The sequence below is a fragment of the Camarhynchus parvulus genome, unplaced genomic scaffold (genome assembly GCF_901933205.1).
Source record: "Camarhynchus parvulus unplaced genomic scaffold, STF_HiC, whole genome shotgun sequence".
Lineage (NCBI taxonomy): Eukaryota > Metazoa > Chordata > Aves > Passeriformes > Thraupidae > Camarhynchus > Camarhynchus parvulus.
In genome coordinates, this window is record NW_022148083.1 from 9,110 (window position 1) to 37,109 (window position 28,000).

Consider the following 28,000-nt stretch of genomic DNA (forward strand, 5'->3'; position numbering starts at 1 on the left):
CTAGTGGCTGTGATCACAAATTATTAATCAGTGCCACTTGTTCAAGGAAAGCCTTTCTGAACAAGCACATCTCTGACGTTCTTGCTGGTTTGTTTGGTGGGGGTTTTTTTGGGTTTTTTTTTGCCTTTCAGCTGCTTCCCTCTAAGTTCCAGAGGGAGAAGTTTCTCAACACAAAGCAGGAGGCCAGCACTGGGGGGAGTTTTCTGCCCAGAATTGGCCCATGTGTAGACATGACTGAGACTCGTCAAAAGGTAGCCTTTTCCTGCTCTTTTCCTTTCTGTTTAGCATGAAGTTTGAAGAGGGTGTGTGCTTGTGACAGGCTTGCCTCCAGCAAAAACCTCAGTGTCCAGGTTCTGTTGTCATTGCAAACTGCTGGGAGTGGTGGACTGGAGTCCTGATCTGCACTAAGCCAACACAAATGACCTCTGCTGAAGCTGCTGGGCTGTGCTGGAGTGTAGCTGCCATTGCTAAAACCATGGGGGAAGGATGTTGTGCCAGCATTTCCTCAAAGGCCAGAGAGCTCCAGAGCAGAACAGCTTCAGTGAACGAGCAGCTAAGCCCCTGCAGGCCACTGACCTCCAGGATGGGTCCATTTGACATGGATCCATCATCAGGTGGGAGGAGCTGAGTTAGAAATGTGCTCCCTGAGCCTGGATCACCTGCCAGTGCCCAGACACCAGCAGAGCAGAGGTGGCTGAGCCCCACTGAGCACAGGCTGTTTGTAGAAGGAGCACCCTTGGCCAGCACCTGCTTCTCTCCCTGTGTGGGAGTTGTCACCTTGCAGCTCTCAGTCTGTGGAAACAGAACACAGGGCTGAGCGTCAGAAGGGGAGCACTTGGGCAACAAAGGCCTGTGCTACTGGGCCAGGTAGTTTGGTAACTGCCAAACTCATCATGAGCTTTGTGCCTTCACTGAATGGATTTCAAAGCTTCTCTAGGTGCATGGGAAGGAAACCACAGAATCACAGTGTGTTAAGGGTGAAATGCACCTTAAAGATCATCCAGTCCCAAGGCCCCTGCCATGGGCAGGGACACCTTTCCCTAGACCAGGTAGCTCCAAGCATGACTGCATCCAGCTCAGAGTCAGGGACTAGCACCGAGGCAGCCTGGAAAATCCAGTGGAACAGAGGGAATGACTGTACTGAAATGGACATCTCTCCCCAGGCCGTGAGAGCAGGATTCCTCTGCACCTCAGAGGGGAAGGCCAAGGACCCTTGGTTGAACTCAGCTCTCCTACACTGAGCCTTGGGAAGATTTTTATTGACACCCCCTATGTCTACGAGGTGAGCAGCAGGGCTTGGGATGGATCCTGATGGCTCCTGAGGCAGCAGCAAGCCTGGTGGAGCTGTGGAATTCCTGCCAAGCTGGGCAGTTGTGAGCAGGGAATATTTGAGGTACTGCTCAAACCTGGGGGGGTCAGAAAGGTGTGTCTGTTGTTCCTGAAGCCCCAGTCCCTGCTTTTGGGCAGCCTTCCTTAGGGATAAGGAAGCTGGCTCAAAAAGCTGCATGTTCAGAGGCTTTTGTGGCAGTGCCAGACACAAGGCACCTTTGGACTGGGCTCTTCAGAAGCAGCTGGAACAAACTGGCTGCCTTTGAGCTTCAGCCCACTGCAGACAGCTTCCAGTCAAGTGTCCCTGCTTATTCCTGGAAGTCACAGGAAAGCCATCCGGCCTCCTGGCTCACTGCTGGCCCTTGCAAAGGGCTTGGGAGTTTTCTCCCATGCTGAGAAGTCCCTCACCACACTTCAGCCCTGGTGCATCTCTGGCTCTGAAAGGAGAAAAGTGTTCCTGGGTGTCTGTCACCATGTCCTCAGTGACCGTCAGTCACCGCCCAGCCAGCCCTGACATGGTGGGCTGTGGGGGACACTCTCCCATGCCCAAGGGTACAGGAGGGCAGCCAGGAGTGGGAGCCCTAAAGCAGAGAAGGCATTGGCTGGCCAAAGTGGAGAAAGAGAGAGCTAACTCTCCGTAGGCTTTAGTCGGAGGTTTATCAGAACCTTAGGAGAAACTGCATGCCTCAGGGGAAATCTGGCTGTGAGGCAGCTCCTGCAGCAACCAATGGGAAGAGCTGGGGGTGTGGAAACCGGGGAGAGTGACAGGAGGGGCCACAAATCCGGAAACGCTCTGAGGGAGGGCGCTGGCCTCTGGCCAATCACTCGATGCCCCTCGTGGAAGGTTCTGGAAAGAGGGGACGGGAGACCGAGTGACTGACAGGGGTCCGGGGAGGAGATTGGGGGAATGAATCAGCAAAAACTCGAGGTTCTAGGCGGGGAGTAGGAAGGGTTGACAGGGTGGGGAAAGTGTAACAGCTTGAGGCAAACCATTTTTGTGACAGCCAAAATCACAAAAAGTGGCAAAACTGTAACAAACAGAGAACTGGGGTGATAAAAACAACAAAGGCAAAACCATAATAAACAAAGAACTGGGGTGATAAAAACACAATACAACACCTGGGAATAAAGAAAAGGATTTTTTTATCTGTTTTCCTCCCCCCCAGCAGTGTCAAGTTTGCAAAAAATCATGAGGGAGCAACTGAAAGAGGTAGCAAATGAGGCACTACATCATGCTAGACACTTTCAAAAGCGTGGCTGAGGAAGGGAAAGACACACTGAATTTTCTTACCAAAAGATGGTGCTGTCTGTACATTTTGACGCTGATGCTTCATTATCAATGAATTGTTTTCATGGTATGGGAAAAGGTGAATGAGTAGATGGTGCTGTGGGAGCTGTGCTCACTGGGGCAGCAGCAGCTCTGGGGTGATTCCCTACGCAGCTGCAATCTCCCCACTCAGGGCTCTCAGGGCCGGCTCTCAATGAGCTTGGTGATGCTGAGCAGAGGTGCACTGCTCTGTGTCCATGGGATAAGCCCAGGGTGGCTGCAGTTCTGTGGAGTTGCCACTGCTTTGCATGAAAACTCAAAAGCAGAACTTGTCCTGTTGTATCTTCTGACTTCTGCCATTCAGCAGCACAAAGCATCTTCTGCCTTTTCTGGGTGTTCATTGCATCATTTGGCAATAAGTCACAAGAAGGGAAGGTTCCACGTGTATTTCCATTTTGCTTTCTTGCTTCTGCAGGTGAAACTGATGAACAAAGGAGCTCTTGATGCTCCCTTCACCTATATCCCTTCAGACACAAATGTGGACTTCTGCTTCAAGCTTGAGCCCGAGCGGGGCATCATTCCACCAGGTGGGACCCAGACTGTCCAGATCTCCTTCCATACCACCACCACGTTGGGGTGGTTTGAGGAAGAATTCCAGTTCGGTGTGGCTGAATCTCCTACACCTGTGATCCTGACCATCAAGTAAGGACTCTGGGAGCTGGGTGGGCACATCTGTAGCTGTCTCTGGGACATCCCCCACCTACCTCATTTTGGGGTCGAGCAGAGAAAAAAGGTGTTGCCTGAGGTCTTAATCTCTGCTCTGATCCTGGCATTGCCTTAATGTGAGGATGCCTGCTGCCCTGTGTGGTACCCAGGAGCTGCAATGACTCCTCCCTGCAGGGATCTCCCTGTGCCTTGGGCCGTGGCAGGCAGTGGGATGGATCAGCTTTGGGCAGCAGCTGCTCTGGGATGTCCCACCCAAACACCCAGCAAGGCCCCCAGGGCTTAGCAGATGGGCCAGCCTGTTCCGTTTGTGTTTGTAGATAAATTGCCAGCACAGGAATCAGGGAACTGCAGCAGGAGCTGTCCCAAGGACTGGGGCATCATCCCATGGGCTGGTGCCATGGCAAGAGACAATCCTGGCCCAGCAAAAGGGAGAAGGGCTGATCATAGGGGAGGCAGAGCTCAGTCCTCAGCACCAGAGCAGCATGAGGGCTTGTCCCTGCCAGCCTGAGCCATGTGCTGCTGGGATAATGGAGTGGAAGCAGGAGAGCTGATGCTGGCTGCTCTGCAGCTTTGCAGCTGGGCTGCTGCTGTTGGGAGGCACTGGCTCAAGGCAGTAAAGAAATGAAAGCAATCTGCACTTGATTATACCAATAAGATTAGGGAGATGGATAAAAGGAACAAGAAAGTTATTACTTAGCAAGAGAAAAGTGGTGAGTAGGTCTGCCCATAGTGGAGAAACAATTATGTTGGCTTTGTTTTTGGAGGAAAAGTGCTGCTTTTTTAGTTTGGAAATCAAGAGGGAACCTTTCACCATCAAATAACTGATTCTCCTCTGTCCCTCCCCCAAACTGGTCATGGGATGTTTCTGCATAAGCAGCTTTCTCCTTGAGCAAGGGCAGGTGTCTGTTGTTGAGATGTGCAGAGAGAGCAGAGCCAGGGGCAGTCCTGTGAGTACAACAGAAGGCACAGTTCACTGTGCGGTTGACAGGTGAGGCGGGAAAAACAAAAAAACGGGCCTGCTCGTGGGCTGTGCCAGCTTGGGGCCACCAGGTAAAGGGGGGAGTGGGCGTTATTTACCATCAACCCTGCTGGCGAGTGTTGTGTGGTGGCCAGGGTTCATTTTGCTGGGTGTTGGTGGCTTTTGGTGTCTTTGTGCTCTGTTTCTGGTCAGGTGAGGGGCGTGTTAGGTGGTGGGCTGCTTTTTTTGGTTGTTTGCGTTTTTTTTGGGGGCTGTTTTTGGCTGGGCCGCTGTGCACAGCTGGTCCTTTCCTCTGGGATTCATCTGTCCCCTTAGAACTGTTGCTGCTCTTTTTTCAGGATGTTTGCGGGCTCCCGCCGATTCATGTCTCAGAACTCTGTCTGGTAATGATTTTGTGGGTCAAACTTCCTGAAAATTTTATGGAACAGCAGTTCCAGTTAAGTAGAAAAGCAGGGAACCTGTGGCTGGAAAGGCTGGTTACAGAAGTTTGTGGGGACACCTTTATGCCATCTCATTGCAGCGCTGGGGGAAACTGAGGCACCGAGGCCCGGCCTGGGGCCCGCGTCGTGTGTTCAGGATCCTTCATGGGACCACCAGCAACTTGGGCCTCCCTCCTCCCCTCCTCCCTGCCTGCCCACCAGTGGCTGCTGGCCGCAGCCCCCCCTCCTTGGCTTGAGCGCCCCGTCTGGCCCCCCCGCCATAGGGCCCTGTGCTGAGCAGCCACGGTGCTGTGTTGGTTGGAAACCCAGGGTGCCCTGAGCCCAGGTTTTGTGCCCCCGAGCCACGACAGCCGGACCTTTGCAATCCCTTTAACCGAGCCATTTCCTGCTCTGTCCTCGTCCTCCAGGGGCAGCGTCACTGGACCGGATTTACATTTCGACCTCCCTGAGCTCGACTTCGGGGACATCTCCTTTGGTGAGTGCTCCCTGGGCTGGGACACAGTGTCAGGGATCTGTGCCTTCCAACATAAAAGCACCCCCCTCACTCATGGTCTGCCCCAGCAGCCTCTTCAGGCTGTGAACTGCAGGGCTGCTGCTGCTGCCTCAGGGGGCATTTTGCCATCGTGAGATGCAATAGAACCACAGAATAGAACGTTGGTATTTTCTGGTGTCTCTGTCCTGCTTTAAAAGACAGATCCCCACCATGTGTGGCTGTATCTCTGGCTTTCCAGGATGGAAAGCAAATCTCAGAGCTAAAGTGGGGATCCCCTGGCAGGCACAATCACAGTGAGCAGCATGGCTGTGATGTCCCTGTTTGTTGGGTGAGGTGGGACATGGTTCCTAATTGCTAATCTCAAAGCAAGGCTGGGCTTTGCCCCCAGTTGAGTGGGCTCTGAGCTGTCACATGCTCAGTCTGTTTGGCCCAAACCAAGAGATGCTTTAAGGGTCCTGCAGAGAGAAACTGCATTAAGGTGCATCACGTTCTAGTTCCTGATTCCATCCTCACTTTCTTTTGCTGTAGCTTCTTCTCAAAACTCCCTGTGACAACCCCCCTTTTATGTATCTTGAAAAACGGTGGGAGTGTTGGCAGACTTTACCAGGGAATTTTACAGCTTGAATTCTCCAGAGTAAATCTATGCGGGCTTCGGTACACACTCATCACTGAGAGATAACTGGTGCTGGTTTGGGGCAGGTGAGGGAGGTACCTCCCCATCACAAAAGAGAGAAGCTTGCAGTGTGTCAAAGCGGGCTAGAGTGGGGGATTTTCAATTTGTGCTGCATCTGGAATCAGTGTCAGCGCAACCGGCGAAACACCTCTGCAGCCTTTGCGAGCCGTAGTTCGGAACAAAGAGCAAAAACAAAAGAAAGCAGAACCCAAAAGAAGAGAAAGGGGCAAAAGGCAAGGAGGCGCACGCCCACAAACGCCGGCCGGACGCCAAGCCAAGAGGGAAGGCGCCGCCGAAGGGGACAACACGAAAAGGGACAACAGAAAAAGCGGAACAAAAACGGAACCCGGGCAAAAGGGGGAAAAGCAACAAGACAGAAGAGCCGGGAAAACCCGCCCCAAAACACACAAACAAAACCAACCCCCCCCCCCAAGCTGAACTCACTGTGTTCAAGTCAGATTTCCTCTGCATTGATGTCATTGGAGTCAGATGAGAAATTGGCCCCTTAATTTGAATGCAGTGGTGCATAGAGCTTTAGTCTAATGTTTTAATGAAGCTGACCTATGCTGTGATAGCAAGGTGTGTTTAACAAATCTGGCATTGCCAGAAGGCTTTTGTTACTCTGAGACTGTGCTCTACACATGGAGCAGCAGAAGAATGAAGGCCAAATCCTCCCTCAAGAACTGGAGGATATCACATGTGGGTAATGATCTTTTGTAAGGAAGAATTTCCTGCTCTTCTCTTCCACCAGGTGACCCTGTGCTCCAACACGGTGATGGAGTTCCACCGGAGATTGCTGGTGGACGTGGAGGGTTTTGGTGAGGGAGTGGCCACCCTGACCATCACAGCCAGGTACCAGCCCTTGCCTGGCCTCCCCAGGCACTGCCTTGCCCAGGGTTTGCTGGCTGCAGCTGCCAAGGAGAAGAGCTGCTGAATGCCCTCATGTTGTGCCAGCTGGCCATGAGAACAGCAGTGCTTGGGCAGCAGCCTGTGGTGAAAAGCACCCCTGCTCACAGCCCAGCACGGTCCTGGGCCCTTTTCTAAAGGCACCAGGAATGATATTTATTGGCCTGGGTTTTGGTGCTTGAGGTGGAACAAATTTCCCCAGGGCCTCCTCTCCTTCTTCCTGCAAGAGGTGGAGCTGTGCTGGTTGTGAGCACCGTGCACTGGTTTGGGCCACACCAGGCAGCTGCTGAGAGTCAGAGTCTGGCTCTGTCCATGAGGGCACATGGCAGGGGAAAGTGGCTCCCAGCAGGAGTGGGGAGGGCAAGGTCTTATGAGGAGAAAGCAGCCTTGATGTGGCAGGTCAGCTCCAGTTTTTCTCCTTCCCTGTGCTTCCCATTTTGAGCTTGAATGTTCTCAGACTTAAAGCAAAAGTCGTTGTTGCTGCAGCAGAATTCCACCCTGCTGTGCTGCTGGGGGTGTCAGTGTGATGCCAAGAGGGATGCAGCTCCCTGGTGCTGTTCCCTGTGCCAGGCAGAGGCAGGCAGTGCCTGGGCTGCCATTTTGCCAAGCAAATGGAGCTGGGGCCAGGCAGTGCCTGGAGCTGTGCAGTGAAGGAGCCAGGGAGCTGCAGGGCCTGGCAGGGGCTGGCTGATCAGCCCCTCTGTGGGGCAGCTGCTGTCTCGTGCCCTCCAGGGCTGGGGCAAAGAGCTGAGTCCTCAGGCAGGGCAGCAGCACCATGGCAGAGAAGAGAGTCATTTTTACTGGGACACTGGAGCTGTGTGTTCCCTGAGCCTTAGGGAGCACTGATCCTTGTTGGGAAGGCTCCCCCAGAGCTCGTGGGTCACTGGGACTGTTCCAGGAGTCCTTGCAGCCTTCTTGGGCAAAGGAGGGGCTGAGGCAGCTGTGGCACAAAGGGCTCTGCCTGGGGCCCTTGGCAGCCTCTGGGTGCTGCCTCTCAGGGTTTGCCCCTCCTTGACAAGACGTGTTGGGGTGGGAAGAGGTAGAAGGCAATTTATCACTGTAGGGCTGTTAAGGGCCCATTTGACAGTGACCAATGTGTTCTGCTCCATTTCACAATCTTTGGGGGTAAATGTTCTCCATTCTGTCAGTATCTCTGATTGCCTTGGGGTCATCTCTTTGCCCAGATGTCTCGCTCCTGAGCTGCAGGTGTACCCCCAAATCCTGCTGTATGACAAGTGCCACCTGAAGGAGCCATACGAGGGGAAGCTCTTCATTAGGAACCTCAGCAAAGTTCCTGGCTGCTACGGGCTCATTCCCCAGGTTTGGCATCACATCCACCTGCTCCTGTCCAATATTATTGGGGAGATTATAGGGGAAAAAGGGGTTTGGATAAGACCTTGCTGGTTTCTATTCAGTCTTAAAGATCTGCTGAGAACAGGATCCTACCTGAATGTAAATTTTAGGATGCAGTTTAAGCTCCTGAGGAAACAGTTGATGTTCTGGTCTCCAGGGTGTTTTCTTGTGGGAGACCTTAGAGGGTTGTGAAAAGCTGCTGCATCCACAGACACCAGTGCCTGTGCTGGCAGCCTCCTTGCAGGATCCCCTGGGAATGCCAAGCCTACAATTCTTGCAGCTTGTTTGTGCCTTTGCCCTTTGTCCTGGGGAGTTTTAAACGTGTGTGTAAGTTGCTGTTGCGGTGGATGTTAAGGAGTCTAAAGTTTCTTCAGAGGTGCCTCTGAAGTTGCATTTCATTCTGTCCCTTCCAGAAACGCAAGGAGGACTCTGCTGTGCTCTACTGCAGCCCCAAGCCCTGTGGGATTGTGCAGCCTCACAGCACTGCAGAGATCCCAGTTGTGATCGAGGTGCAGGCAGCGGGCGAGCATCGCACCAACGTTCTCGTCGGCGTGTTCGGGGATGAGAGAAACCCCCTGGTGAGGGCAAGGGGAGATGTGAGCCTGTGTGCAACTGCTCCTGGAGGGTGCACAGGGACAGGGATTCTGCCAGGGAAAACAGGCACAGGCTGCTGGGGAGAAGGACAGCAGGGATGGGTGGCACAAACAGCCCATGCCTCATAGGTGGTGATCTCAGTGTCTGACACAGAAGGTAGTTCATCTAAGCTGGAATTGAGGGTAGTTTTAGTTAATTAAGCTTTAAAATGCTGTTAACTTTGGAAACATCTGGTTTAAAATGTCTTGTCATCTCTGTGAGCACAAAAGAAGATGTCAGAAGACATTTGGGAACCTTGAGCTTTCTGTAAAAGAAAGGAAAGCTGGCATTTGAAGAGTGGTTGCAAGGATTTAAACTTACATTAAAACATAAGGAAATGATGATGCCAAATTGCCTGGACGGCACCAAACATCTGAGCCTGGGCCATTGTGGCACTGCCTGTAAATCAGTGAACAGGAAGGACAGGCAATGCAGGCTGTGCCAGGGAGCTTGAAGTTTGACAGAACAGTTGCTTTCAACTATCAGGCTGCTTCCCTTAAAGAGGAGGCTTTCTCCCCACCAGAAGAACCAGTTGTTGAACTGTCAGCCTGGTCTGAACTAGAGATTTCTTGCAAAGCTTTTACCTTTGGGCCAATCATTTGTAGTTTGAAAGGTTCTCTTCCCTTAATCCTTTTCAATTTGGAGGTGAACATGTAATTTTCTTTTTCTTTTCCCAGAAAAGCCCAGCATTTCAGCTGGAGAGTGGTAGCTGTCCCTAAAGCAATAACTTGAGCAGGGTTGAGCTGTTGAAGCTTTTTTAGGTTTCCCTGTTGTGGTTTGCTTGGGGTGGTTTTTTAATCTTTCTTGCCTGCTTCCTGGAACAGAGAGTAGAATTACGGAGCTCTGGACAGCTGGCAGAAATCTACCCAAGTCCAAGTCGGTTAGAGTTTGGCAGGATCCCAGCCCTACAGCCTGCTTCACAAAGCTTTACCCTCTTCAACAAAGGTCTTGTCCCTACAGACTTCAGGCTAGAAATGGTAAGTGTCTGTGGGGCTGTTTTCCAGGGAAATGGGCTGGTCAGTAGCAGCCATGACTTGGTTTTTAAATGCAAGATTTCCATATTGCCCTGTGTGAGAGGAGGCAAGATACTCCAATATTCCCTCTGAGCAAGGCAAGAGGAACCTGGCTCTGGAGTGGTTTTAGCTGGGGCACCCCTCAGTGAAGTCAGGTGCAGAGATGTTGGAGCAGAAATTAATCTGGGTTGTGTTGACAAGTTCTCCCTTAATTTTATCTTTTGTCTTTAGCTGTGCTTTAGCTTTTGGAGCTCCAAGATCAAGAGAAACCTGTGGTCCTTTGCTCCCCAGAGCATGGATTTCACTGTGGTTTCCCTGTCCCATCTGCATTTGCTTTGTGCCAAACTGCTGTTAACAGCAGAGAGCAGGGTGTGAGGTCTGTCCTCAGACTGCTCCTGGGGAGGCAGTTTTCACACCTCCTGGGGGTCAAGCCAGCTGGGCTGTCCACACAAAGACAAGTGTGGGGGCTGTGCACCCCCCAGCCTGTGATCTCTGTGCTATTGAAGAGCATCTTTGGGGAGCAGCTGCAGAGAAAGGCTGTGTGATATGTGGGGGCTGCATGGGGCAGAAGGAGCTGGGGCTGCTGCCCTGGCAGGGGGAGCAGGGCTGGTGCAGCCAGGAAGGGCTTGTAGGCTGGGCCTGGGGCTGGCTGGGATGTCTGCTGCAGGGGGAGACCTGTGAGGGGCTTGAGGTTTCTTGGTCTTCATGCTGGGTGTGTTGAACTTGTGGAGCTGGTTAAAACCCCATGCTATGGACTGGTTTGTGTCTGTGGATAAAGCATCAGGCCATGTGGGAGAGTCCAGCCACAGCCTCCTGGGCCAAGGAGGAGGGCTGTGCATTTTCCTCTTGCTGCTTTTCCAGCTGTTTGGGAGATAAATGTTATTCTAAAGCGAGGGTTTTTTCCCAGGGCAGCTTTTCCTGACTCCACAATGCAGTTCTGCTTTCAGCCTTTGCAGGGAGCAGTGCACCTTGGCTGGGTGCTGATGGTGTGTAAAGGTTGGGTTTCACATGCTCCTGCCAGGGCCAGAGCTGCAGAGCTGTGTCTGTACAGCTGGGCTGGTGCAAGGCCTTTCCTCCCTCCTTTGGGCAGCTTCCAGCTCTCTTGCTCAGTCCATCAAGTCCATGAGAAAGCAGATGACAAGAGTTCTTGGGAAGAGTGGGCCATGCCCACAGAGCACATGTTGTCCAGTTTTCTTTCTGCTTCCTGCTTTCCTGCTCTGCTATAAGCATTTGGAGGTGACTTTTGCAAAGCAGAGGGCCCTGGGGCACCTCTCTGCAGCTGATGATTGGTGGGGAGTGAGGGCTTCAGTCCTTTAGGGGGTGTTCAGAAGCACTGATGGCCCCTTGGGAAAGAATAGGTTGGTGTTGGGGTTTTGCTTACCTGGTTTTGCAGAGATGTTCTTCAGGCTCTCAGCAGTGTCCTCCAGCCATGTGGTTTCTGCAGTGGGATTTGAGCAGTCATGACTTCCTCTGGCCTTGAGCCTTTGTGAGAGGCCAGGAGAGAGAAAGCAGCTTTCCTTCCCACACTGCAGAGAAAGACTGGGGAAGGAACACTCTGCTGAGGATAAGCATCCCTTGGGTTGGGCAAAACGGGGTTAATTGGGTGAGTCCCTTAAAGGAGGGGAAAATACAGGTTGTATGAGCTCTGCTGTTGCCCAGTACTGTAGCTTAACTTTAGGGCCTTCAGGATTTTTATCCTCCCCTCTTTAGTCTTTCCTTTTCTTCTATCCCACAAGACACCAGGGCGTCTGGTTTCCATCCTAAATGCATCTGATGCTTGTCTTACAGGCTTCCAAATCCCATTGCTTTGTTACTGAGCCCAGTGAAGGAGTGATCCCTGCTAGGGGTGAGGTTCCTGTGACTGTCACAGCAAGCCTGGATGACACTGGCCCTTTTGATGACACTGTCCAGCTGTTCATTGGGAACAGCCTTTGGAGCAGCGTCTCTCTCCAGGCTTTCGGCATTGGCACCACAATTGTCACAGACAAACCATTTGCCCCAGAGCTCAACTTGGGATACCAATTCAGGTAGGAGATCTCTCCACTGCCACCTCTCCTCCTGTCTCAACAAGGAGCAGTTTTTCTGTAGTCCTTCAGGCAAGATTTCTTCAGTGTTCAAAGCCCTGACTCCTTCCCTGAAGGCAGAGATTCCTTTCCAAACATGTGATGGGCAGTTGAGAGTTGTTAGACACCCTCAAAAGCCACTGAAAGGGAAACCAGTTGCTAAATTGCCACTGAATTGTCTTTAGTTCTAATACACGGATGTCCTCACTTGATCAAGTAATGATCTCACAGGCTGCCCCAGAACAAAAGGTTCCTGAAATGGTGCCCAGATGAGGCAGTCCCTCCATGTGGCTGAGGGACCAAGGGAAGATCCTTTCTCTTGCCCTTGCCCTTGCCCTTTCCCAATGGCACCTCCCAGGCAAGCAGGGCCCTGGGAGCAAAGAGACAGGAGGGTGACAGCCCCCACCAGGAAGGCAGGAGCCCCCAGAGCAGCTCCAGAGGCAGAGTTGCCAGCAGAGTTTGCAAAGTTCACTTCCAAACAGTTTCTAATTGCAAAATGAAGTTTCTACAAATGGCTAGCAGTGCAGAGCCAAGGCTGATACAAAGGAGAGAGGCTCTGCTCCCCTGCTTTCCTCTCCTGGAGCAGGCAGATGATTTTTACCAGCTTGCTGGGATCATCCAGAAACTGCCTCTGAGCCGGCTTTTAGGAATGTCTGCAATCCTACCCCCACACACAAGGTCCCCAAGGGCAGCATCTCAAAGATCAGTTACAGTTTTGGGCACAGATTAATACAAAATACAGCAACAGTATCAATCACCCCAGAACAACCATTTTGGGGGAAAACACCACATCCTGTTAGCCTCACCTGGAAAATGTTACATTACCATTATAAACATATTTCTCTTTGCAATAATGACATCAGAAGGGCAGCTTATCACACACTACTTCTGGTCCACACTAAGAGCTGGAAATGAAGACAGTCTCCAAGCTATTAACAGCTCAGGTTGCTCACTGGGAGCAATCTGATAACCAGGGAAATAGCTGCTCCCATCCTATTTTCCATCCTGCCTTCTATTCCAGCCTCGTGCCCTGTATTTATCGATTCCAAGTAACAAACAGGGGCCACCATTTGCATGGGCTCTTCTGGAGTGCGGAATGCTGCAGCCCACCTGAGGAGGAGGGCCAGAGTGTCTCAACCCTCAGCAGCCCCAGGGATGATTCCCAGAGCCCCAGACGTGCCAGCCCCGTGTTTGGGCTGCAGCCACTGTCCATGGAGCTGCAGCCAGGCCAGTCTGAGGCCCTGGTGCTGCGAGGCTTCTCCCGCATCGCACAGGTGAGCTCCCCTGCCCTGGGCTTGTCCCACAGCCCCTTGGCATTGGCCTGGGGAAATGAGCAGGGGCCTTCACAAAACTGATTGAAGGCTGCACGTTTCTGTGGCAGCACCAGTTGCTTTCCTTGCTGGCCACCATCAGAGCAGCTGAGACTTTCTTGTGATTCCACAGCTACCAAAACCAGTGCTGATCCCAAAGCAGGGGTGGAAGGAAATATTGCTCTTTTGGGGCAAGCAGTGTTGCATGCTGAGTCAGCAAAGAAGGGCAGAGAAATAAGTTACATTTAGACTAGGAGCCCAAAAAGAAAGTGAATGAAACAAGGGCCAAGTGGTTTATCTGGGGTGAGCACGGAGTAAAACAAAAGCCATGTCAAGGGAGGGGGTTTCTCTCGAGTACCTTTTGTGGTTCTTGAGGTGCAGGGTTACAGACAATTGAGCACAGGAAGAAAAGGGGGCAGTGACTGTAACTGTGGCAGGAATAGGGCCTGTGGTGGGTGCAGAGCCAATGCAGGGCATTTGCAGGGTGCCCTGCCACTACCCACTGGTGACAAGTGACTCTTGCTTGCAGGAGGTGCAGGATTATGTGTACTGTGAAGCCCTCGTTGGGACATCCCTCAAGAGGGAGAGGATAATAGAAACTATCGTTACCTGTGAGTTTATTCACCCCTCTATAGAAGTATCAGCCAGAGAATTCTCTTTCTATGTGGAGAAGGTGAGTCTGGATTGCATGCTGGCATTTACCAGCATGGCTGAGGGGGGTGTGCTTGTGTTGCAGCCCCTCTTTACCCTTCCTGAGGCACTTTGTAAAGTGAGGGAAGATGCTGATAGAGATGAGCCTGGTATTGACTTGCCCAAAGTAAAAGTGCAGTTCCAGCTGCACTGCCAAGGAGATGGTGGCCACTTGCAGAGAAATGCCAGTTGCTGTGCCCACTGGACAGGGAGGCTTTTGAGGGCCCTCCAGGGCATTGTGGTGGCTGTACACTGATGCTGTAGGGAAGCTGGGAAAACTGGAGATTCCTGTGACTTCCTCAGGCTGACAAGGAAAAACCCAACATCTCCTGTGTCTCTTTGCCTTCTCTGCTGTTGGCATGGATGCTTGATGGTACAGCTCTATGGTAGAGCTCTGTGCATTTCCCTAAGCCTCCTGTGCTTCAAAGGACCCCCAGACATCCTGCACCTGCAGTGATGATAACACTGAGGCAGAGCAGGTGCCCTTTAGTCTCTGGATCCCAACTCCAGCATCATCTTTCTGCCTCCTGCAAGCTGTCTGAGAAAGAGAAGATGGTTAATGATTTGGTTTCTGTAGTTTCAGGCCTCTCCTCTGGTTCCCAGGCTTCCAGTGAAGTACAGAATCCCTGGAACAGGCAGTTCAGATGTAATTTAGAAGCTTTTCAGCTCTCCCTGATTCTGCCTGGGTTCTGCTCGATGCCACACACACAAACTGATTTATTGCATCCTATGGCACAGCACCTGTTTGGTATCAGGACATGCAGAAGTTGTTTCCCAAAGTCTCTGGTTTCTCTAAAGCATGCAGGAAGCCCAGCACAAGGCACAGACAGGAAGGAAGAGCCCAGGCTGATCAGAGCTTTGAGAGCACAGACACCTTGTCCCTGTAGCAGGGGCTGCAGGACACGTGGTGCAGACCAAGTGCTTTTTGGGGCTGCTAGAGCCAGGAAGGTTGTGAGAAATGACTGTATGTGAGTGAAGATCCTCTAGTGCTGTTCTGCCCAAGAGAGAGACAAAACTGGAGACAAATGGCCTGGATTCACTCTCTGCTTTAGATCTTGTTCAAGCAGCCACCTCCTCTCAGGGGCCTATTCCCTCATCTGGACATGGGAGTGTTTCCCTGTCCTCCAGAGGATGCTGTGGTTTCTAAACATGAAAAGCATCTGCTGTCAAGAAAAACCTCCTGGAAGGGTAGAAACAAATAGAAAGGGTAAATAGAAATGTCTGCACTCCTGAGGCTGAAAAATGTGAGCTGCAGCCGAAGCAGAAGGAGGTGTGTGTCTAGCTGAGGCTGTTTTTCCTTGTCTCCTGTTTCCACAGAAACCCAGTGATGTCCTGAGGCTGCAGTACCAGCCTTTGGCTTTAAAAAACACCTGCCTGCTGCCACTGGAGCTCATGCTGCACTTGGAGCAGCCGTTCCTGGTCTGTGATCAGGAGCAGCAGCCCCTCCCAGGTGGCCAGGTGAGCAGCCCTGGGCTCCTCCAGTGGGCTCTGAAGAGGAGGGATGTGGTGGTGCCTTTCTGTTGGGAGCTCCTTGAGTCAAGAAGTTTATTCTGGAGCATCAGCAGTGGGCTGGCCTGAGCTGCATCAGCAAAGCTGCTGAAGGAACCCAAATCTTATCTGAATTGAGAAGATCCATCCTGGCTTTAAGGCACAGGGAGAAGGGAGCAGGCAGCTGGGTCTGGGCAAGCCCTGCAGTGAAGGTGTCTCCTGGAAAGCATGCCAGCTCTCCAGCAGCCACCCCCTTGGATTGGGGCTGAGCACAGGAACGGGAGCCTGAGGGATCCTGGGCTGGGCTGTGGTGCCTGCAGTCAGAGCCCTGCTGCAGAGAGATGAACCATGGACTGAGAAGCCCATGCTGGGGTCACTTGGAGCATTTACTGTTTCCTGCTGTCAGACCTTGGGACATCATCCCACAGGTGATTAATTACTGCTCATCTCCTTGCAGCCTGTGAGAGTGGATGTAGGGGAGACCTGTCATCTCTACGTCGTGTTTGACCCGGCTTATGAACAGGATTTTAAGAGCTGGAAAACACAGAAGGTGCTGAAGATAGACATGGTCAGGGGCCATCCTTTTGTGGAGCGTATCGCCCTGCGGGGAGAAGTGCACTTCCCCAGTGTCCAAATGCAGCCCAGCTCCCTGGAGTTTGGCTGCACCGTGGCCGGCACTGACAAAGCGCGTTCCCTGGAGATGCCCAAGTGCAGCCCACTGCCCGTGGAGTGCCGCTGGTCATTCCGTCCCGACAGCCAGGTGACCAGGTTTAGGTATGTGCGCCTTTGCCCTCCCCTTGGAGCTCTTCTTGCTGGTGTCCTGTTTGTCCTTGGCAAAGAGCAAAGCTGTTTGCCTGGGATCTGACAAATGGCACTGAGCAGCCGTGCTCAGGCTGGATGCTCAGGGAATAGGTTTCCCACCAGTTTGGTGCTGCACAGCCCCCATAGTGGTTTCCCCTGGGAAGGAAAGCTGGGCTGAAAGCTGCTTTCTCAGACCTCTGTGGCCTGAGGCCATGTCCACCTTGATGAAGGGCTCCCAGTCCCAGCCAGGAGACATTCCAGTTGACTTTAATGTAGTGCATACTCATGGAGAAGTGATTATGGGAGAGGATTTTCCCCATGGTCCCTCCACTGCTCAGTGGCATGGACACAGGATGAGATTAGGATGGTTCTGGCTGTGTTTGGGGAATAGGTGCCTCCAGCTAGGACTCTACTTTATTTCAGGACACAGCTGCTCTTCTGCATCCATTTCCACTCTCAACATCTCATCTCTCCTCCCCTCCCTGCAGGTTTTTGATGTCCGGCCCCTGTGGGGTGAGCTGCAGCCAGGAGAGAGCGAGCAGGTCACCTTCACCTTCTTTGGGCACGCCAACATCGTGGCCCGTGTCAGGGCGCTGTGCCACGTGCAGGGAGGCCCCACCTACGAGGTGGCGCTGACCGGGGAGGCCTCGTGCCCCAGCTACCAACTGGACGTGGAGGAGATTGACTGGGGGCTGCAGGTACCACAGGCTGCTCCTGCCACAGCTCCTCGTCTGGCATCATGGCCACCTCCATCCCAGGCTCTCTCCCCCTCTCAGCTCCTCTGCTGGCTCTGGGGCTTAGAACACAACCTTTGAGAGACAGTCCAGCATCCCAGCTGGTTTGAAATGGCCATCCCCACCCCTCCCCTCCCTTCCCCCAGGCCGAGGGACAGGACGCTGTTCTCTCCAGGGCACCTGACACTGCCTCCTGGGGAGCACAAGGCTCCCAGGGAAGATGTCCAGAGGGACCTGTCCCTGAGATATCCCTCCACTGATCTGCTCCTAAAGCTTGAGCTCCAAGGAGATGCTCTTTTCAAAAGCTCTTGCTTGATCCACAAAATCATCCAGGGAGGAAGTTGGGCTTTCAGTCACTTCAGTAGCTGAAAACAATGTCCCACAATAATCCCCACTTTACTTCTTTTCACTTTAAAGTCCACAGATACTTCCAGTTCTGGCACTGCTTGTGTTGGTCCTGTGTGTCTCTCTTGTCACCTGTTTCTTGTCAATATTTGCATGCAGCTGCCTTTTCTTCTGGAATGCCTCTCGGAAATGTACCAACTTTTAGATACAATTCAATGGGGACAAAGTTGTCAAAGCAAAACAAAACTGTTCATTAGTAACAATTCAGCTGAGCCGGGTGTGTGCCTCCCTGCCCCCAGAGAGGAGCAAACACACCCTCCAACAAAAAGGCAATCTTTGTATCCCCTTTGTGCCCAGCTGGGACAGTCCCTGGCCCCTTTTCTCTTGGAGGTGTACTCGGGAACTTCCATTCTCTCTGACCACCAACTTTTCTGTCCCCTCCCCTCTCATCCTCCTTCCTTTTGGTCAGGTCTTCAACCCCGTCCCTCTGCCAGCTCACAGCAACACCCAACAAACCAACCTGAACAAATCCAAACCACAAACAGCAACATGCAGAACCAACAAATTCCGTTCTTTACCTTCATTAGCTTTTGGCTTCATCTCACACATCTCAGTGCCACCTCCTCTGTTTCTCCTGGCTGCTGGTGGCCCCTCAGAGTGCAGAGGACCTGGTCCCCTGGTTCATTTATTCCTGGCCTTTACATGGTTTTACCACCTCTCTGTAGTTTTGTGGTTGCATTGTGGCTGTGTGCTTTTCAGCACCATGAAAGAGGAAGAAGGTTGCCAGCATCAGGCCTGTGTCTGTAACTTCTCCCTCCTCTGTCCTCTCTCCAGGTGTTTAACAAAGTCCTCAAAGCAGAGGTGACCCTGCGGAACACCGGGGTTATGGAATTCACCTACGTGGTGCCAAACTCCAGCACTGGCACTGCAGCAGAGCCTCTGCCTGGAGTGCCCGTGGTCGTGCCCACTGCAGTGAGTAGCACAAGTCATTGCCTCTGGCCCTGTGTCAGTCGGCCCAGGAGAGAATTAAAGGAAAAAAGGGGGGAAAAGAGGGAAAAAAGTGGGGGGAAAACCCCTCAACTGTGCTGGGGCTGCAGCCTTGTGAGAGCTCAGGAGCACACACTGCACCCCAGGGGTGGAGGTGCGAGCTTTTGGGCACAAGGAGGGTAGAAAGTGATGTGGTCTGATGGTTTCTTCTAGATGAGAACCTGTCCCCTCAGCCTGTCTGTCCCCTGAGCCATCCCACATCAAAGCTTTGATGCAGTCCCTTCCTCCTCTCCTGTCCCTGCAGGGTTCCCTTAGCCCAGCGTGCTTGCCTCTGGCATTGTAGTAAGAACAGCTGCAGCCCCGTTTGGCACAGGCCACCCTCTCCATGTCACCTGAGCCCCTTGCAGCCCACAGCAGCTTCCTGGTGCCCTGATGGCACCTGGGACCTCCCTGCCCACTGACAACCAGGTGTCACCTCAGCATTGCCCCTAGGGCTGCCACTCTGGTCATGGTCTCTTCTGGGGCTGCAGCAGCTTCCTGGCTACCCCAGGGAGAGATCCCGAAGGCCATGCTCCAGGGATGGAGTTGATGGTGCTTTGAAGGAGATGCAGGTCATTGCTGGGGAGTTTGTTGGTCCCAACCCAAGCCCTGCCAGATTTACAGACCTTAACAGCAGCTGCCTGATTGTGCCCTGGGGCTGTGCTGGAGGTGCTCATCTCCAAGAGCGCTTGGTCCCGGTTCCCTTTCAAGACAGCTTCTGTCCAAGCTGCCTTGGTACAGGCTGGGGGCAGGCAAGTATCTGGAGCTCTGGAAGGTTCCTGGCTTGTCTGTCTGCCTGGCCAGATCAGCTTTGCTAACAGTGTCTGGGCAGGCAAAGATGCTGGAGTTACTTCCCTGGAGATGAGGTCCTGGCTAAGAGAGCAGGAGGTGTCACAGGCACTGAGCAGGCAGACAGGAGGACCCCACAGCCCCTCCCAACAAGAGCGGGGTGGGATCCTTTCTCAGGTGCAAGCTGGGCCTTGGGAAGGACCTTTGCTAACCAGCCACTGTCTTCCCTTTCCTCAGTCAGACACTCAGCTGCAGATAAAGATGATGAGGATGCTGATAGAGAAGGCTGCTCTGGAGCTGCAGCAAAAGCTCACATCCCATCCCCTGAAGAGCAGGTTCCCTGACAAGGAGCTGTGCCAGAGCCTTGTCAAGTGAGTAGGGACTCCCATCTCCAGGTGCCCCGTGGGGAACACCCAGCCATGTCCCCTTCTCCTGAGAGCTCCTTGGGTCTGCAGAGCTGGGAACAGCCTGGACTCCAGCAAGGCTCTGCTCCTGGTGGCTGTGACATGCTGCATGTCAGCAGTGCAGTGTCCTCCCTTCCCCAGCCCCACGCTGAGCTTTGGCCTGCTCAGCTCCCCACAGCTGTGGGGCTCTGTCCCTAGAGCTGGGGGGACCCAGTGCAGACCTTCAAGCCCTTCCAGACAGCCTAAATTCTGTCCCTGCTGCCTGGCTCTGAAAGAGACAACTCCCAGCTGATGTCTTGGTTCCAACCAACAGAGCGCACTAAACAAAAGGAGAAGGGAACTGCACGTGTCAGCAAACCCTTTAACACCCAAAATCAGATGGCTTGAACCCTGGTGGGGTGGCAGGGCTGATCTGGGTAACTTGGTCGGTCCCTTTGCACCATCATGGTGCAGCACAAGCACGGGAGGCTTGAATTCAGGAAGAAGATGCTCTGCAGAACAGCTCATGTGATCTGGCTGCAGAACAATGAAGATTTCCTGTGCAGGCAAATCTTATTCCTAGGGCCCAAAGCAATTTCAGGCTCAGGCTGTACACCAGGCTAAGCAGTTTCACTGAGAGCAGTGGAGGCCCAGCGGACTCACCTATACTGGCTTTTCATGGCAGAGGAGCTGTGGCCAGTGTCCATTTTAAATAATTTTATTTTCAGGTACCATTAGTAGGTGATGAAACCCAGGACCTATACTCCTCCTGGCTTCCCAAACTCTTTGCCAGGTGGTCAGGCCATGGGTTTCATGGGCTTGAGCTAAGTTTTTACAGCAGTGAATAAAGAAATAGCCACTTTATTTGTGGCTGTCCACTTGGACATGTAGCCAGGCTGTGGTTTGAGGACTGTCCTTAATCCTCCTTGCAGAGTTGAGCTGCCTGAGTATGTCCTGGACATGGGCACTGTCCTTAAGGGTTTCACTGAGAGCAGCACTCTGGAGATCACCAACCCTGGGCAGATCCCAGTGTTCTTCCAGGTCGATGTATCTGTCCTGCAGGGCACAGGTAAGCAGTGCTGGAGACATTTCCTGTGGGCTTGAAGGAGGTGTCTCAGACAGGTTAGCTTAAACCACTGAACTTGGGGAGGTTTCTGAGCTTTTTCTTCTCAGTGCCCCTCTGCTGGGAGCTTTAGAGGCAGAACTCTCCTGGCCAGCCATGCCCAGGGACCTGGCCTGCCTGTGACTGCCCTAACACTTCAGTGCAGGGGGGCAGATGGGCTCATCATCCTCATGGGGTGATCACCTCTCAGCATCTTCTGCCCTTGGCTCCCACGAGCAGCAAGTTTCTTTGGGCACTCTGTGGGCTTGTTTTGCCAACCAGTGGGGTCTGCTGTGTTTTGGAAGTGCTTTGTTTGGAGTTCACACTGTCACAGCACTTGTGTTCAGCCTTTATTGAGGAAGCAGCCTGTGAGATCCTCTGGTGGATCAGAAGAGGTTTCCAAAAGAGGCCTTGAGGCAAGGCTGCCCTTCCATCACACAGTGGCTCCCTGTGTCTGAGGGGTGTTCAGGTGCACTCTAAGTTTTTGGCCAGGTCACAGCACAGCGTGGGGCTTTTGCCAGACCTCTCAGCCAGGACACCTGTAAGGCCTTAATGTGCTTATGACACATTTTGTGTTTCTGCTGTACCCCCCCCCCCCTTTCCCCCCCCCCCCCCCAAAAAAAAACTTGTGTATCTCAGCTGCTTTGTGTTCATCTGTTCAAGGTTTCAGCGTGGGCCTGGGCCTGATGCAGAGCCTGCCCCCCAGCCACAGCGTGGCGTTTGACGTGCGCTTTGAAAGTGCCCACTAGCCACAGGGTGACGTGGATGTGCTGCTGCCCATAGAGGTACCACAGCTCTTGGGGCAGGCAGCAGGCTGGGCACAGCAGCAGATGTCACCTGCACCCTCTGCTGAATTCTCTGTCCTTCTCCAGGTGACAAAAGGCCCTGTGTACAGCATCCGCCTCCGCGCCACTGTGTTGGAAGTGTCGCTCGACCTCTCCAAGAACACACTGCAGTTTTCTGACATCCTCGTTGGGCAGTGCCAGGTTGAGACCATCCGACTCTACAACCGGTTCCGAGTACCCTGCAAATGGTTCATTGCTTCCAACAAGCCTGTTCTGAAGGTAAAGCACAGGTGACATTGAACACGTAACTTCTGGGTTGGGTTTTCTTTGTGTCTCTTGCCCTTTCTGCTCCTGTGGCTGCCTGAGCACTTGGGTCTACAGCGTGTTTGAGGAAGCTTCTGAGGGTCTAGATCAAGGCTGGTTTGCCTGGACCTGTTCCATTAGCAGATGCTTTGCTTTGCTGCCATCTTCACCCATTCCTCCTCCTCTGAGGACCGTAGCTCCCTATCTGCCTGCCTGTGTGAGGGTTTTCTCTCCAGCTCTAGGCAAAGGGGGACACACTTGGTTTGGCTGTGGGTGCTCTCAGCACCGTGTCAGTGTCTCAGAGCACGAGGAGACCTCACACGATTGGTTTCTGTGCCCAGAACACAAATATGTAGGTCAGAAGCAGCAGGCGCTGGAGGATGAGCCCTGTCCCTTTGAAGTGACGCCCTGCAAAGGAACCCTTGATCCAGGAAGGTGGCAGAATCTGCAAATCCAGTTTACACCCAAGGAGGAGGTGAGATTGGCAGGCGTCAGCCCGGGAGGCCTGTCAGGGCTATCTGGAACTGAGTGCCTGGTGCAGAGAGTGTGGTAGGAGCTCTGCCTTGACAGGGAGCTTTCTGCAAGCCCTGTACTCAGCGTGGCTCGGTTCACCCCACAGAGCTCTCCCATGAGATGTGCTTTGAAATGCCCATTTTCCATGGGAAAAAAAGATTTCGGGGGGGGGGGGAAAAAAAAAAAGGGGGGTTGGGGGGGGGGGGGGGGGGGGGGGGTGGGGGGGTGGGGGGGGTTTTTTTTAAAAAAAAAACGGGAGGGGGGGGGGGGGAGGGGGGAAAAAAAAAAAAAAGGGGAGCAATTGCACAGAGAGCACCAGGGCTCTGAGGCTGCCTCTTAGCACATGGGGGGGATGTGCCCAACTCCCCTCAGCCTGCCCCTTGCCTGGCTGTATTTGCAGCTGTGACACTCGGTGCAGAGCAGCTGCCCACTCACAGAGGATAATCCTGGAATGGCTCATCCTGCTGCAGGACTGACAGACCAAACAGCCACCACACACCTTCCTGGGCACGGCAGGACAGTCACCTGTAGTGGTGTGCTGCCAGCAGTCCCTGGGGCTCTGGCCTGCCTGCACATTCCCGTGCAGCTGGGGATTCAACTTAAAGGATGGAGCATTCCCAAAAGTGGTTTGCCTGTGGCTGCTGGGTCTCAGAAACTGGCAGTTGTCCTTTGGTAAAAATTTTTTTTTTTTTTTTTTTTTTTTTTTTTTTTTTTTTTTTGGTTGATAAAGGAAAAAAAAAAAAAAAAAAAAAAAAAAAAAAAAAAAAAAAAAAAAAGTGTACCAGCATGGACACAAGTGCTTCTGTGCCCACACACAGTCCCAGGGATCTTTTAATTGCTCGAGAGATGTAACCATCTTGTGTCTGGCTTGGACCAGAGCCAAACACTAAGCAGGGAAGATGACCCTTATTTCTGGCCAGCAAGAGCTCATTTGCCTCTCTCCTGGAGCTGGTGTTTGCCTGATGCAGAGTGCCGGGACTGTGTCTGCACACTGCAACCCCGAGGGCCCTTCCCATGAGCACTGCACTCCTGCATGACGAGGGGAAAACGCCTGACAGTCCATTGTACATCCATCTGATACCCAAATACCCAGTTACAGTGCACACCAGGATTCATGCCAGTTACTCAGAGCCAGACTACTACAGATGATGTAGTCCCTAGCATAAATAAATATCTGGTTTCCATTCACCTTGGAGGGACTGATAACACCCTGACCTTGGGGCAAGCTTTGTATTTGGGGTCCTGTCACCTGGGACTTCATGGATGATTTTTCTGCACTTTTCTCTTTTCAGAGGTCTTACAAGAATGAGCTGAAGCTTAACATTTGTGGGAGCAGCAATCACTTAAAGCTGCACCTCTCAGGACAAGGTCTGGAGGCACGGTTGGAGTTCAGCCCCCCAGCACTAAAGATGGGACGGGTGCTGGTGGACAGCGATGGGGTGGAGGCCACAGTGGTGGTGAAGAACCCATGCAACTTCCCCATTGAGTTTTACTCCCTGGATTTTGATGAGCAGTACCTTGAGGAGGAGAAGGTGAGAAGGCAGGTCTGGTCCCCATGTACATGCTGCCCAAGCTTCACAGCACTCCAGCATTCCCAGGCTTGTGCCAGGGAGATGGAGGCAATCCCCAGGGCAAAGCCAGCTCTGCTGACATGCTGTGGGAGGACCTAAACTAAATAGTTTGTGTTGTTGGGAGGAAGGGAGGAGACAGAAAATGGGTTGATTGAGTCTGTGTGATGAAAGGCAAGAAAAGGAATCTTGTGTATGCTTTCTCTTCCCTACATGCACAGATCCTGCGGATGGCAGTGGGGTCTGAATACCAAAAGAGATTTTTTATGCCTCCACGTGCTGTGGGTGAGACTCTGCCTCCAGAGGTTCTGCAGGACCATGAAGCACAGAGGAGGCCAAAGGCTCAAGAGGCAGAGCTCAAGGCCAGGGCAGAGGCCAAGGCCAGGCCTGAGGCTGAGGCCAAGGCCATGGGCAAGGCAGCAGCAGGTCAGAAAAACAGTGAGGGTTTGGTGGTGTCTGTTTTGCCTGTGGTCACAGCAGGGACTCCAGCCCATACACCCTGAACACTCTGTCACCTTGCTCTCCAGGGAAAGCCCATGCTTTTAGCAGCTGCCTGTTCCCCAGCTTGGTGGAGGAACTCTTGGCTGAAGGGCTGTGGCATCCTCTTTCAATCCTGAGTGTGGCCAAAGCAAGCTCCTATCTGCCTGCCATAGACTGGGGAAATAATCAGGGTATTTCCTTGTGTCCCTTAGCCACAAAGACTAGGGCTGGATGAGTTCCTCAGCCAGTAGGACCAGGTCTAATATCACTGGCTCTTTTATATTTGCACCTTCCTAGCAACAAAAGAACAAGCTCATCTTGCTTTCACCGAGTCTCCTTTCCTGGGATCTGAGGGGATGGGGGGGATGGTGAAGATCAAATGTACGCAGGAGGCTGACTTTTCCCCCTGGTTTTGCACTGCAGCACATCACAGGACTGTCCCATTCTGTCCTGAGTCCATGGTGAAAGAGACTGGGAGTCCTGTCTCTCAGGCTGTCCTGCGCCACCTGGGCATTGACCCATCCTCAGGGAGGCGCGAAGGGCAGCCGCACCGAGGGATGGTTGTCATCATCCATGGGCCACCCCAGGCAGGTACGTGAGCTGCAGCCCAGGGCTGCGGGAGAGGGACAAGCAGGAGGAACACATCCTGGTGGGCCATGGTGCTTAAGGCAAAGTCCTCAGCTGAACGGGAGGTGGAGATGATCCTCTTGGCTCTAGAATTCAGAGTTTGTATCCATGCTGCAGCTGCCTCCCCCATGGCCTCCCCTGGAGGGACACTTGCTTTCCCACTGTCCTTTTAACTTTGCAATCTTGTTGGAGGTTTTTCCAGGGCCTGTCCCTGTAGTGCCCCCTGTGCCAGTGTGACCAAGCAGTCCTCCTCTCTCTTTCAGGAAAGACAGAGGTAGCAGCAGGCCTGTGTCAGTATTACGATGCTGCTTACGTGTCCATTGACACCGTGGTGAAAGAGGCCATGGCCAAGGACGGGAGCCCAGCGGGGCTCTGCCCGGCTGCCTGGAAAGGAAACACAAAGGTGATGCTGGGCACCCAGGCTGCCATGGAGCTGGAAGGCAAAGACGAATGTCACTTCTGCTTCGGTAAGTGAGAAATGCTGTGTCTAAGGAACGCGAGTGCGTCACTGCTTGTTTAAAAAACCCATTGGCCACGTAGGGGTCTTGTCTCCTTTTCTGCTTACTCAGAGCAGCAGTTTTTCAGGGTCGTTGAGCGCCTTTCTCTTTACGGAATATCATGGGTGAAGTGAGCTGCTCCTCATGGGCAGCAGGCAGAACTGCTGCCCACAAAAAATGAAATCAATTTTAAGGGCTCAGTGCAAAAGGTACTGATTTGTATAAGCTCGCACAAGAAGGGAAGGTTTGCTGCCAGAGGAATTTCGTGGCACATGCTTCAGAAGCTCTTTTCTCTAGGGAGTACCTATGCACTGTCATAACTAGTTGGGCTGTTCTCCATGTAAGACTGGAGACATTTATGAAACTTCCTGGGCAGTTGGTGCCCTGAGCTATGCAGGGTGAGGCCAGACCTGGCTCGGTGCAGGGGGAAGTTTTGCAGTGTTCAGTTTTGTACCTGGCTGGGTTGGGAGCTGGTGGAAGGAAGAAGAGTCTGGGTCCCAGCTGGGCTTTTCCCACAAGGAGGATTTAGCTTCAGTGGAGATAAGTGATGCAAGTGTGGCAGGGCTGCAGGTCTCCACATGAGAATGCAGGATGGGTGCGGGGTATGGAAACAATGCTCCTGGAGGACAAATCTTTGGCTTGATCCGCAGGGGAACTGCTGTGCAAGCAGCATCACCTGCGTGCACAGTTGTTAGGAGGGACATAGTGCTGGCTTTAAAATCAAGTATGGGATGGTGTGCTTTACCATGCTGGTAAGAGAAGCAGGGAAGGAGCTGCTTCTGGGAAACAGTGCTGCCAGTGCCCAGCAGACTGGGGAAAAGTGCCATGTTCCTTCCCAAGGCTGTGCCCATTGCAGTGAAAGGCGCCTGCTTGCTTTACAAAGTCCCCCTGAACCATCTGTCCCCTGTGCAGATAAAAAGTCTCAGACCAAGAATAAACGAGCCTCTGGGGAAAACACAGACAAGAATGTCAAAGACAAGACTCCTCCAGCACAAAAGAAGGACTCAGCCAGCAAACTTGACAAAAAGGACATCAAGGTAAACATGATCTGCCCTGTTTGATGCCTGGGACCTTTGCATTGTCTTTGAGATGGGCAGGGGCTGCTTACAGAGGAGGCTCTGTGGGTCCATGTGCCGTGACTTGGGCTGGGAATGTGCTCTGGCAGACAGCTCCACTGGTTCTTAGTGCTTTGCTGGCAAAGTGCAGTCCTGGCTAGTGTGGCTGCAGGCAGTGAGCAAAGTGCTGGGAGGCTGCACTGGGGCTTGCAAGTTTGGGTCTCTGCTGGCCAAGGGATGGGCCCTCCAGGACCATCCCCTGGAGCCCCCAGCCTGCAGTGCTAGTCTGTTCTAGTTTCCATTAGTGAGGAACCCCAGCTCCAAGCCCAGCAGTGGGAGTTGTTTAGAGCTTTCCACCGTGGTTTCTTTTCCTTACAATGGTTCCCATTGCAGTTCACAGTTTCCACTGCTCCTGCGCCCCAGTAGCTGAACATCATCAGCAGTCGTGGGGAAGAGCTGAACTGCTTGAGCTGTGTGCTGCCCGAGGAGCTGCTGGTGGACATCCTCAGTGAGAGGCTGAAGGTGTGTGGGGTGGGGGAAAAGGAGACATTCCTGCTCTGCAGAGACAGGCACTGAGGCACGACTCAGAGAGGAGGAGGAGGAGGTCTGTACATGCTGCTGGAGGATCCTGGACTGTGTGCAGGGAACCCTGGGGGAAGCTGCAGCTGCCCTTAGTTGGCAGAGCCTAAGGACAGGTCCCAGCTGCTCTTAGCTACTGCACTTGGAACAAGGATAGCTGGTGCCCTGGGACATCTGGATTTACTGTCCAGCTGCGAGCCCCCTGCATGCAATGGCTGACTTACTCTTCCCTTTATTCGCAGCGTAAAGACTGCTCCAAGGGAGTGATCTTTGATGGCTTGGAGAGCCTCTTTGCAAGCAGCCTGGAATCTTCACTACTCTGTGTACTCAGAGCTGTCAAGAATCGTTATCATATCTTCATGGTGAACCTGCACCAGGATTTTGCTTCTTGGAAAGCCAGGCAGGAAGCTGAAAGAAAGAGGAAGGAAGCTGAAACAGAGAAGAAAGGTGAGATATCTCCATCCCTCTCAAATCTTTTCTCTCAAGCCCTCAACTTTATCTCTGTGTGAACAAGCATCCTGTACTGCCAGGTGAGCTGCCTGGGCCAGGCTGTGTTATCACATGGTATTTGGGAGTGTAAACAAGATAGATGTCTAATGGAAGGAGGCCTTTAACTGGAGAATCCTCTCTCCTACATACACAAAGTCTTTCAACACCATTTGGGAGGCTTCCTAAGTGGTGCTGAGAATCTGACTCTGGAGGAGGTGCTTAAACAGGGAGGGGTAAACTGGAGGCCTGGAGGGGGAGGCTGGGGGCTGGGGTAGAGGCTGGCCTCTTTGCTTTGTTTACCAGCCCTTCCTGTGGACACAGGTGATAGATGCCAGATCAGGTCGAGGAGGCCAGGCTGTCGCCAACATCCCACTGAAGGTGTCAGCCAAAGCCGTGTACAGCAAGTACAGCATTGAGCCTGCCTCACCCATCGACTTTGGAGTCATGATCAAGGGCACCAAGAAGAGCCAGACTGTGGTGCTGGAGAACAAAGGCATGCTCCACTTCAAATTCTGCATCCACCAACCACCCGAGGATGCATCTACATCAGAAAGCAAAAGG

At 52.8% G+C, this 28,000-nt stretch overlaps 1 protein-coding gene across 1 annotated transcript in view; it reads left to right on the forward strand.

Moving 5' to 3' along the window:
- Positions 1 to 1,153: 1,153 nt before the first annotated feature.
- Positions 1,154 to 28,000, forward strand: part of LOC115916022 (hydrocephalus-inducing protein homolog) — a gene marked incomplete at its 5' end in the record, with an annotated part of 37,363 nt that continues 10,516 nt past the window's right edge. Inside the window, 29 exon segments of the mRNA XM_030969729.1 lie at positions 1,154 to 1,282; positions 3,072 to 3,298; positions 5,149 to 5,216; positions 6,515 to 6,606; positions 6,659 to 6,759; positions 7,998 to 8,133; positions 8,580 to 8,744; positions 9,624 to 9,776; positions 11,601 to 11,839; positions 12,897 to 13,149; positions 13,715 to 13,858; positions 15,193 to 15,447; positions 15,821 to 16,123; positions 16,653 to 16,862; positions 18,078 to 18,215; positions 19,296 to 19,429; positions 20,374 to 20,510; positions 21,207 to 21,328; positions 21,416 to 21,618; positions 21,710 to 21,744; positions 21,973 to 22,106; positions 23,437 to 23,676; positions 23,934 to 24,138; positions 24,616 to 24,783; positions 25,083 to 25,286; positions 26,229 to 26,353; positions 26,798 to 26,893; positions 27,193 to 27,312; positions 27,761 to 27,999. Of these exon segments, the coding sequence (XP_030825589.1) occupies positions 1,154 to 1,282; positions 3,072 to 3,298; positions 5,149 to 5,216; positions 6,515 to 6,606; positions 6,659 to 6,759; positions 7,998 to 8,133; positions 8,580 to 8,744; positions 9,624 to 9,776; positions 11,601 to 11,839; positions 12,897 to 13,149; positions 13,715 to 13,858; positions 15,193 to 15,447; positions 15,821 to 16,123; positions 16,653 to 16,862; positions 18,078 to 18,215; positions 19,296 to 19,429; positions 20,374 to 20,510; positions 21,207 to 21,328; positions 21,416 to 21,618; positions 21,710 to 21,744; positions 21,973 to 22,106; positions 23,437 to 23,676; positions 23,934 to 24,138; positions 24,616 to 24,783; positions 25,083 to 25,286; positions 26,229 to 26,353; positions 26,798 to 26,893; positions 27,193 to 27,312; positions 27,761 to 27,999 (4,775 nt within the window).